General features: G+C 36.4%; 3 protein-coding genes across 3 annotated transcripts; 1 reads left to right on the forward strand and 2 right to left on the reverse strand.

Annotated features, from left to right (window-relative positions):
- Positions 1–135: 135 nt before the first annotated feature.
- Positions 136–3188, reverse strand: LOC123529107 (uncharacterized). The gene is made up of 3 exons (XM_045309317.2): positions 2367–3188; positions 1245–1401; positions 136–714 (listed from the first exon to the last, which is right to left on the reverse strand). Exons 1-3 carry the CDS (start codon positions 2540–2542, stop codon positions 550–552), a joined length of 498 nt encoding a protein of 165 aa, XP_045165252.1. The 5' UTR covers positions 2543–3188; the 3' UTR covers positions 136–549.
- Positions 3189–4571: 1383 nt separating this feature from the next.
- LOC123529072 (uncharacterized) lies at positions 4572–10175 on the forward strand. The gene is made up of 3 exons (XM_045309277.2): positions 4572–5412; positions 6270–6426; positions 7607–10175. Exons 1-3 carry the CDS (start codon positions 5246–5248, stop codon positions 7769–7771), a joined length of 489 nt encoding a protein of 162 aa, XP_045165212.2. The 5' UTR covers positions 4572–5245; the 3' UTR covers positions 7772–10175.
- Positions 8623–11549, reverse strand: LOC123529081 (cerebellin-2-like). The gene is made up of 3 exons (XM_053525690.1): positions 11273–11549; positions 8932–9258; positions 8623–8741 (listed from the first exon to the last, which is right to left on the reverse strand). Exons 1-3 carry the CDS (start codon positions 11547–11549, stop codon positions 8623–8625), a joined length of 723 nt encoding a protein of 240 aa, XP_053381665.1.
- Positions 11550–12143: the final 594 nt, after the last annotated feature.

A 12143-nucleotide genomic window follows, 5' to 3' on the forward strand; every position in this document is an offset into this window, starting at 1 on the left:
ATAAATAACAGCCAAAATAGACGGAAGTGACATCACAAACACGTATTTTGACATCTTATGCACGGTGTACAGCATTCTGGTTTCATATGGACGTGTTAGGCTGAGAGCAAGAAGGTTATGGATGTTTTAATAATGTTGTTATTTTTACATCTTTTATTTTCGAGAAAACTTTTGATTGATATAACATAATATTTGTATATCATATTGAACATGAAACATCAATATTCAATTTATGATTAAACATTTACATATACATTCAGCAGAAATCAAATTAGAAATTCTGTTTACTTTTATACGAAATAGGTTGACGCATTCAAAAATAGCAATCTTCCACAATTGTACCTGATTCAACATATTTTTAAATACATAACTCGGGGTGGCCAACCCGCGAGTATTTTCGGTACCGCACACGCGGGGAAAATTGCTCAATCCGGTAACATGGTTGTTAGTAATTTCCATGTTACTTGATATATTTTAATAAATTAAATGACTCGATAAGCTTAGCAGAAACAGCAAGTTCGTTTCAAACTTTCGATACAGTATGTTGTCTCATAGGTATTTCTCTTTAAGGACTGTGATATAGTTATGTCCCTCCTCAATCTTACATTCTACATCTATTGCTGACAATTTCTGGCCCCAATGTGAATGACTTGTCTCCCCTGCTTTATACAGCTTACACTGGAGGCTTGTTTTCATATATGCACCATTCTGAAACTAAAATACGAAGTCTGTATGCTATATAGTTGGGATGTACATGCGGCATAAATACAAGTTGAAAAATACTTTTCAGTCCCAGTAGGTTTGTGCCTTTCTGGCCTGCTGATGAGAAAAAAATACTCAATATGGCATCTGTCTTTAAAAATGTAAATTATATTCTTCAGGAAAATGGCAAGAGCTTGACTAATTAGTAAAATATTTATAAGATTAAACATGTCAGCCATCAAAAAACGAAAAAAAACTCTAATGGTTCTACGGTATCTTCATGTTCTCGTGTTGCTACTAAATTTGATAATAAATGTTGGGCGATTTGTGCAACGATAACATAATGGTAATAAAAACACAGCCACTATATGGCAAACATAGTGGTGTTGCCTTTTTATATGCTTTGCCCATGCCACGTATATCTCCACAGCATGACAGTCATTATGCGATGCTCAAGCATTCTGAATCACGGTATTTTACCTGACAAATATTAAGCTATCACTGCCCTATCAACGTAAAAAGTAATGTTTAAATATTTTTACCTCCAGCATCAATAGTATCTCTTTCCTGTTCCCACTTTTGCTGACGTCATATCCGACAGTCGAGTACTGTGTAATGTATGTTTTGGAATCGCTGTCATCTGCCTTGCTTCCAGCAGCATGCTCAAGCGTTTGGGCTCCACCATTTATCATTAATTTTCTGAAATAGAAAATATACGAATTGTGAATGTTAGCAGAAAAACTGAACTATACAAGCTGACCTAGATATGTTCTGTAGACATTTCCCCCTTCAAAGAGTTTGATACCGACCCCTGCATATCAAATTAAATATCTTACCAACCGCCATATTAAACAATAATGAAATATAAATGCCATAAGGTGTCCTGACAGTATACATACATTTCATAAGAACTCACATCTCTTGAAAGCTTGAAACTTTATATTAAGAACGTGTAAATAGTCTCGAGATAATTAATGGGCTCGTTCCTGTCATGTCGTGCTGTCGTGTTGGCGTACCCGCTAAAAGGACAACACGACATAAGGATACGATAGGCCACGACAGCACGAGAACACAATAAAAGTAGGGCGAAAACACGAAAAAATAGCAGAGCACGACAAAATAACATTCTGTCATGTTGTCCTGCTCGTGTGGTCACTGCGCGTCAAAACGTTGACACAACACATGATTTTGTCGTTGTTTCGCCTTCCGGTTGAATGAGCAGAAAAACAAATTCCGCAACGCGCTTTGTTATTATTCCAGAGAATGTCTCTGTCGGTCATGAAATATTGCGAATGTGTAATTTACCTGTACAACCGGAAGGCGAAACAACGACAAAATCATGTTGTACGACGGGGTCCCCGCAAACACGATAGAACAACAACAAGACAGAATGCGACCCCACCAGCTCGAGGACACGACTAAACAAGGCGCCAACATGACAGAAGTGTGTGTCGTGTCGTCGCCCTAGTCTTGTCGCGTCCTTGTACCATCCTGAAGGTGGGGTACATACACAACAGCACAACAAAACGAATCGATAGTACTGTCGTGTTGTCATTCTGGCAGGGTGTCAACACGACAGCACGGCATGACGCGAAAGAGCCACCATACAACGAAACTTTATAACCATCAGCAACTTTACCCTGACGTGGTACATGCATACTTACTTAACCGTCACAGCAGGGCGTACTGTGACCGTGAGCTCATATTCCGTATCAGTATTTAGTTTCACTGTGACAGACTGACCAAATCTTTGTCCATCCTGCTTGTAACTTACAACTCCTCCACTCTTCTTATCTACCAGCCGAAAAGTTACTTTAAAATTCATCGTTATATTATTCATTAAATATTTATTGAACAACCACAAGATATTTTATTTTCACATTTTACCCATTCCATGTATTATTATACACATATATGTTACTTAGCAGTACGCTATCTATATGGTATATCTGTACTAACACAACCTTTAATTAATTCGAATTAATGAATCAGATACAACTGAAAGCACATACAGTCTGCTTGTCGTCCGCTGCAGGTCACATGCTGCTATCTCACGTGCAGAAATCGATTCAGGCATATAATTCCTGAATCATTCTGAGATGCGAATGAAATATACTTAATAACTGCATGTCTGCCTACTGCAAAATGCCTTAACCTTTGAAATTGCAAGTGTTACAAACACTATATTAAAATACTCAGAAAGTAAATCGTTGCAAAGAATACATTTATCTATCCAGTTTTCATTAGAAAATACTTCCTTTTTAAATGAAATTCACAGTTCCAATATAGTTCAGTTAGGCAATATAGTTCAGCTAGGTGATATCCATAAAATAATATTTATGTTACATTAAATAATTATCACTTCTCACTTGGTTCCAAATTTATACAGTGATACATGTGTAAGCAAATTCATGTCACTTATATCTATGTATTCAGACCCATGCACACATACGCTTGCATGCATTAATAAATCTACACTGAAAAAAAATCTTACACACTGCAATGATACAACGGTAGACTATAAATAGCATAGAAAACAGAAATACTACATACATACACTTTAACTATATTACTCTACGCTCTGTTTAGTTCTAATCCTTGCTCTCAAAATTTATACAATTATTAACCTTGACTTTATTATTACATATTTATGTCTACAAACTAAATATTTGACTTCGATTTCTTTTTGATATTACATCAGATCTATAGTCTATTCTTGTCTTGCACCAGACCCTGTTAGTGAGTTAGTGTCCCAGTTCGGTAATACATACCAATTACTGACAATCATGTAATCTTATATATTTTATTGTGATCAATATAGCACGGTTATGAAAATAAATTTAGATGAGTTTACAGAGCAGAAACATATTGTACGAGCCGTTGAATGGATTAATAATATAATCCACATGTTACAATTAAAAATAATCATGAATCCCACAAAATATCTTGTGTGAGTATATAAAAATTAATGCATTTGTAAATGTAACAATCGATAGTGACAGTATCTCCAAAACATTCTACTTTTATATCAGGTCGTCTGCGGAGACACGTTGAAATTCTCTTTCAAGACCGCTGTCATAGACGTGATCTTCCGTGGATGCCAATTGCTTATCCATTCTCAGATACTTGGGGTTTGGACCAGCTATGACCCTGCTCTGGTCTACAATTTGGCCGAATGCAACAAAGACCATTGAACAACATCGTAACGGCTCCCATAATAACGATTTAATAAAAATCAATCCACTTTTTTTTTAAATCATAGAAATATCCACTGAGAAGATAAGTCCAAACCCAAAGTATCTGTGTATCCACTGATTTTCCTACCATTTAAAAGTTACTATATGTTTACCCTTTAATGTTCTAATAAAAGTACGGGATGCTATGGTGCGTTAATGTTTGATTCAATAAAGAAAGAGAAGAGTGACGCAGTTGTTATCTAAATAAATTTTCAGAAGATAAGTGATTATTTGGAAGCACTGGATGAAACCAAGCGAAAAGCAGACTCGGTTTGATTGAGTTTGTTCATGGGAGGTAACGAAAAGACAGTTTTCAGCATTTAATTGCCCCTGTCTTTGTATAATTGCCCCTGTCTTTGTATATATCATTTGTCAACAATTTTGATGGTCATACCATATGACTATAAGTAGTACATTACTTTTTTTGCTATGTTTGCCTTTTGCCGCTTTTACATGTATCTGCAGGGCAGTTATCCACGTCACATCGCAGTCAGTAAAACATATACATAGCCATTTAACTGCCGGGACGAAATTCTATTAATGAAACTTCAAAATGACAAGTATACATACATGCATACACGACCATTAACGGATAGGGACAGATGTACGCTTGTTATTGTTTTCCGGACGTGCCAATTTAGTAATGTGGTATTTGAGTATGCAGTTAGTTTATTAAATAATTGAAAAATATTCTTTATCTCTCATATCATTTGTCTGTTCAAACAGTTGGATGACAATAACAAAATACTTCTGTATTTATGCGCTTTATCAAATAATAACGATTATAGTCTGATTACACGGGAGTTAATACGGACTACTTTGGCTTAATGATTAGCTTGTGCGATGATAATGTTTTTAGGAAGTTAAATGACCGTCGCAATATAACATAAACACAGTAAGTACACTGACCTACATATCAACACTCGTAAATTATCTTTCAAGTATCAAGTGACAATAAACATTATTTACAAGTTACATAGTTAATAAATCAATACAAACGTCGTTTATAGATAGTAAAGACTTAAAAGAGGAAATAAGAAGGAATAGATGTTGTTTACGAACTAAAATAAACGGATTTTGTAATGATAATTAAGAAGCATCCTCGTATATATACATGTGCTTTTTTTGATCATGTGTCAGATCAGTGGATTACAGGGCAACCATGCAGCTGAATGATAATATGTAAATGACTACAATCTTGCGTAATTTAATCAAGGAATTAACTGATATAAGGTTTCGGATTTTACCATGTGTGCTGTACTTAAAACACGACCATTTCTATGTGACGAAAATAGTATTGATTGATAATGGAGACAGACTTTAAATTAACTGTTCGGATTAATGCGCGCGAAACTGGGGATGCCGTCTGCTTTAAACACGATGGACAAAGGTTCGAGCAGATGCACACAGTCAAACTGAACGCCAACACCGAATATGAACTCATTTTTACGCTGCATCCGGCCCAATATATCGAGTACGTATCACATTTATTATTAACCCTTACCATGCTAAATTTCTATAATGAACTTGTCCATCTTTCAATTTGGACAGTACTATTAACTGTTAAAAGGGGTGCTTACCAAAATGGTGAACAGTGCAGATCTTGATCAGACTGCACGGATTTGCAGGCTGATGGTCGCAGAGGCAGAATCAGTCGTGTCCAGCATGATAAGGGTTAATTGACTGAATTTCAACTTGCATCCGCAAGTTATCATCAGTTGTATAAACATGTAGCATTTTTAGAATATCAGTATGAATGATATTATATAATGCAATTGTACCATTATGTTGTCCATGTTTTATTTGTAATTGCCGCCGTAGAAAATGCTTGTGTTCATGCCCCTATTTATAGCTCACATCATGTAAATTTGAATTTCAAAAATAATGATGTAGAAAATATTATTTTCACGTAAAACCATAAGATTATATGCTGCAAATCAGCCACCATATATTAAATTACAAATTACGAAAAAATGTTTTACTGTTTTGTCTTTTTTGCCTCATTATGGTGACAGGCATCCAGATGAACTTCAAATCTTATCATTTTTCAAAACAGACAGTTTCAGGTATTGCAGATTGAAAATGATAAAGCACTATTGTTTAAGAATAATTTTGATGTAAAGCACAGCTGAAATCCGTGTATTTGAACAGGGCGAATTTGAGTGTTTTAATAGATAAAAACTGACTAAAATGTACGGAAGTACTTTTAAATTTCCTTGTATTGTAATTACAAACTATGAAAGGATATTCTAAATTCCGAAAAAAATGACATATATGTGCAACTGAAAGAGAATACTGCAAAACTTCAAAACGAAACTGGTTTTATTTCAGAAAACTATTGATAGACGGAGAACATCATAAGGTGGAGATTTGCCATGACGACAAGGACGAGTACGAAGATATTAGAACGTATAAAACGCATTACGAAACAGTTGGCTATGATGTCTGTAAAAGAGGAAAAAGAAAGGAATTGCTTCTTGTTCTGGAGGTAAAAATGCAATAAATACAAATTTATACGAGACCGATTTTTGCAGTTTATTAATTGGTAGGATACGCCAAAGAAATAAACAATTTTATAATACGCAAATTTGAATTTAAGTATTAGGTTTAGTTATGATGTAAATTGCTTTTATATACTACTTTTTATAAATTAAAGTATCATGTGATTAAACAGTGTTAGTAAAAGTTGTCATATGTTAATATGCGTAATACTGACGAAAACATTTGTTTTGGAGTGTACACAATTCAAAAGTGCATTAAAGTTGCGTTGTAGTTTGAATTTGTGAATAAAAGGGAGTTATATGTATATGAAAGCCGGCACTGTCTGTTGCAATCATGAAAACTTATTACTGTGTGTAATACCAAGTTCTTTGCATGTTGTACAAACATATTTACATACTTTTATGTTGAAGTTTTGTACTTACCTTATGATATTTTTGTTATGTTATGGTATGTAGATGTGTCTTCATATCATGCAGACATCTTGTGTCATTATGGCCACACATTATTATTTATATGCGCATTTTATCATATTATGTCCGATAGATATTTTAACGCGGTGATATTCTGCCTTGTCATCGGTAAATTGCTACTGTGTGCGTGATGTAGAGTAAAAGCTCGCCTGTATGGTGGCTAATTTCTGTCCAACAAAAAGACAAACAAGAAAGTGCCGTTTTGTCGTTTAGGCGGAGCGAAGACATGACAGTACGACAGCTCGACATTTAAAGGGCCAAATTTTTATATCCAGCAATATGAAAACGTGATAAAACATCTGTCGAGCGACCGGTTAGCGACCGTTATTTGTCGTTATTTCGCGCAAAATGTGTCCGCCAAAATTACAGCACAACTCAAAAAAATACAGAAATTATCGTTCTATCGTACTGTCAGGTCGGCGGAACGAAGACACGATAATACGACAGCTCGATAAATTAAGGGCATCAGAACGACATTTTCATACCCGCAGACACGAAAGCTTGACAAAAACACCTGTCGAGATACCGACCCTTTTTCTGTCGTTTCGTGTAAAATCTGCCAAGCTTGAAAGACGCGATATCACGACAGAACGAGTTTTCGTGTCGGCATCTTCCAAAAGACATGCGCACAGTTATCACACATATGCTTATTCTAATTTCACTGAATTTAAACTTAAATGAGTGTTTATATTTCAGCTGGAAAACGGAGTGTATATGAAGATAGCCATACAGTGTAAGCTGTATAAAGCTGGAGAGACTAACCATTCGCACTGGGGTCAGAAACTGGCCGGTCTAGAACTTGGTTGTAAGATGGAAGAAGGCCACAATTATGTACAGGTCCTAAAGGAAAAATACTACTGAAAAATCCTGCGATTTAGTGCCGTGTGAAGAACAGACTGGTATGTCTGGTTCAGAATTTCTGAAAGTCTTTACACAGTTAGATCGCTAAATGTCGACATTGCTAAACGTCGAATCATTCTGTTCCGTAGACGCGTTTTGAAAGCAGACAAAGTTTGCAGTGATTGTTTGTAGCAAAACGTGGTTACTCTTTTCCATATGCATGATAATGCAAGCATTATGTACAGTTATTTATATTAGAGTGCATCTTAATTAACAGTTGCATTTTCGTAACTGGGAGATTTCGTAGCTTTAAGTCATGTGCAATGTAACTTTATACATGTATAATGTTATAATAATTTGATATTGTGCATTCTACTTGATTTTTACCTAACTGAGGCTCTTAGCCATAGAGTTAAACGTTTGTGGTAAATGTGGTTGTAACATCCTCATTTGAAGGACACATTGTTACTTGTTTGGAAATGGTTAATAAAATCTATGGGAAGACTTTTTGAAAGCATAGAATGCAACTGAACGGAAAATAGCACACATGGTTCAACACATAATCAAAGTGTGGGGATACCTTTTACGGCCACCACCTGACATTTAAAGAATGCTTATAACTGGTAATAAAATATATAAGAAAATACTTTGGAAATATAGAATGTGAGCATGTTGAGCCACCTACGACATCATGCTTTCAAAATGCGGAACACCCTTCCCTTGCAACGTTCTAACTTATACAATCCGCATTATATTTCGACTTTGTCGTTTTAACAAGTAATGAACTACTGAGGGTAGGGTGTTGCCAGGGACTTTTTGATGACATAAGTCAATTAACCTGCTACGTAATCAATATCATTTGACAAATAATTTCAGCCAACTATTTGATTAGGAGTTTCGAGTTCTTGTAGGAGTACACCAGAGAAACTTGAGTATTTATCACCCCAGTAGGTGTGGTCTGGTGACAAACTCTGTACAGCAACGTCATCACCTGAAATATGTTAAAAAGATTTTCAAAATTATCAATGAACGTACATGAATCCTATGTAACCGTTTTACTTCGAAGAAACAGTGTATGGTACTAGTACATGTGTATCTCCTTAGGATACAACCATTCGATATATCAGACATTCATTTCAGAACACAATGCTAACAGTTTGTCAATGGACATGGTATCTCACCTTTCTGCAGTTGGACGATAACGGTTTGTGTTGCAGATCCGTGACGATTGTCCGTGCCTCTCTCGAACATCCTGACTACATCAGATCCATTGATTTCAATTGCAACTGCAAAGTCTGCATTTTGTCCGGATAATATTGTAGTCGAAAACATGTACAACCCAGAGACAGGTGCGACGAAAAGACCATGATGGTTATTGTAGCCATTGCCAATATTGGTGATGACGTCAGAGAATACGATGTTCTGATGGACGCCAATATGTTCGACATTCAGTTGATCAAGGGTAGCTGAGAAAGCTACTACCGTGCCGTCATAAGATTGCCTCCGACCTATTTAGATAAATGAACTCTTGTAAGTTTTAATGATAGACGTTCTGGACATATTTGTAGGATATAGTGTAAGACTTGGCCTAATAAATTACCGCAAACAATTCAGTTTTCACCTCAGTCCCATTAAAGCTGCAATTACCCGCGAACATGTCAGTTGTGCGACATTGGTGATCTTGGACCGATAGTGGATAAGCCTAGCAGCCACACAATAAGACTTATCCTTGACTAGTCAACAGATTGACAGAACTACTGTACGCAAGATATTGAGGGATTTGCCGAGTGACCATCAAAGACTACCTACGATTGTCAAGGACGGCTGGCAGTGCGACTGGTTGTGACTGGTCGTAACTGGTTTAGACTTATTATGCAACTGATTCATGACTCCTCAGTCAAAAAAGGTGTTTGATACAAACTGATAATCTATAGACCATATTGAGATTATCGTGAGTATGCAAAATGAGTTATTCGGTTCTTCTCACACAACCATTAAATGGCCGATACATGTATTTGTTAAATGTTCTGGTGACGGTTTATGTGTTTCTATCAATACATGAAGGAACTCGCAGCTTTCTTATTTGTACAATTCATGCCTCCATTTCGATATCGACACCATACTGTTTCCGGCCCAAAACTTACTTCGATTTTTAACAATACTTTAAATTGAAATTTCTATTAATGTATATATTGTGCATATGATATCTATCAATGTCCAGTTTGTCCTAAAATTAGCGGTATACGACCTAGCATTAAATCATACATAGTCAAAAAGTCCGTATTTTCCTCCTCGATATAGGTAGAGATCTGTCTCTGGTCATTTTATTTTTTGTAACTTTTATGTTAACATTTTTATCTTATTTTTATCTTTACATCTTTATTCATTATTATTATGTTGTTATTATTATTATTATTATTATTATTATTATAATTAGCGTTATCAACATTTATCATCATCATCATCGTCGCCGTCGGCGGCATTATAGTATCATTATTGAAAACAAGAGCTATCACTAATGGTGACAAATGCCCCCGCAGCGCCTTGACCTTTGATCTTGTGACCTTGACCTTTGACGTGGTGACCCCAAAGACAATAGGGGTTGTATACTCAATAAGTACTATTAGCATGTGAAGTTTGAAGGTCCTTGGTGCAGTGGTTCGCGAGTAAAGTGCCTTCATGCAAAAAGTTAACGTTGGCCCCTGTGACCTTGACCTTTGACCTGGTGACCCCAAAGTCAGTAGGGGTCGTATACTCAGTAAGTACTATCAGCATCATGAGCATGTGAAGTTTGAAGGTCCTGGATGCAGTGGTTCGCGAGTAAAGTGCTTTCATGCAAAAAGTTAACGTTGGTCCCTGTGACCTTGACTTTTAACCTGGTGACCCCCAAAGTCAGTAGGGGTCGTGTACTTAATAGGTACTATCAGCATGTGAAGTTTGAAGGTCCTGGGTGCAGTGGTTCGCGAGTAAAGTGCGTTCATGCAAAAAGTTAACGTTGGTCCCTGTGACCTTGGCCTTTAATCTGGTAACCCCAAAGTCAGTAGGGGTCGTGTACTCGATAAATACTATTAGCCTATGAAGTTTGAAGGTCCTGGGTGCAGTGGTTCGCGAGCAAAGTGCTTTCATGCAAAAAGTTAACGTTGGCCCCTGTGACCTTGACCTTTGACCTGGTGACCCCAAAGTCAATAGAACTTGTGTACTCAATGACTATCAGCAGGTAAAGTTTGAAGGTCCTAGGTGCAGTGGTTCGCGAGTAAAGTGCGTTCATGCAAAAAGTTAACGTTGGCCCCTGTGACCTTGACCTTTGACCTGGTGACTCCAAAGTAAATAGGGGTCATATAATCGATAAGTACTATTAGCATGTGAAGTTTGAAGGTCCTACGTGCAGTGGTTCGTGAGTAAAGTGGCTTCATGCAAAACGTTAACGTTGTGACTAACGAACGAACGAACAAACAAACGGATGGACAGTTGAAAACTAATATGCCTCCCTTCGGGGGCATAAAAATAAAAGAATATCAATACCATTGTGTGTGTGCCTTTTGATGTCCGCTTTCGTGGCGCACAGGTTCAGTTTTGCTTCTTGTTCGATCTTCTGATTTTGGATGGATGTTTTAAGCTCTTCTATTGTTTCCTGTTGTTTTCGAGCCAAATCTGCCTGTTCTTTGATGACACTTTCAAACGTTTTCATTTTATTCATCAATATTCTTAAGTCCTCTTTCTTAAGGCTTATCTGTTCGTCTTCAGAACTCGCTTGTACGAGTGATAGAATGCAAACGCTAAGTATGATTTTTTGAAACATGATTAAAATTCTAATGCATTTTATATATGAATACTTTTGGTGATATTTGGTCTTTAAAGCAAATACCAAGTGTGTTAAGTCTTATCTTTGTTTACCCTAACTTCATATAGACTGACTGACTGACTGATATTATTCTGGGTCAAACAGACAATATGCTGTTAATTGTGCTTATCTATGTGAAATAAAGAGTTTTATGCAAAACTGTATGTATATGTATATCTGCCAGAGTAAATCATACGTCTATTTGTAATGAAATATATTGACAAAGGCTGTCTGAAAGTGAGCATGCTGACATTCTGAGAGATTTTTTTGACACAAAATATATGTATTTGGTACACAAGATGTAATCATGGTCGTTGGAAATAAAAATATTATGGGTATTCATCCCTTGTAAAAGACATTTTTGACCAAAATGTGCCGTTTGATCTTTAAAAAACGATCTCAACACAACCCAAGTATGCACTAAAGTAATCTGAACCTTCTGTATGTAGGAGCTACCAGACAGACGAACACACAGATCTTATGCCCCGCATCACTTCAGCTGGGACGTTACGTAAGGATCTAAGATAAGCCGTAGATAAGTTCAAATTGTTA

The sequence above is a fragment of the Mercenaria mercenaria genome, chromosome 1 (assembly GCF_021730395.1).
Source record: "Mercenaria mercenaria strain notata chromosome 1, MADL_Memer_1, whole genome shotgun sequence".
Lineage (NCBI taxonomy): Eukaryota > Metazoa > Mollusca > Bivalvia > Venerida > Veneridae > Mercenaria > Mercenaria mercenaria.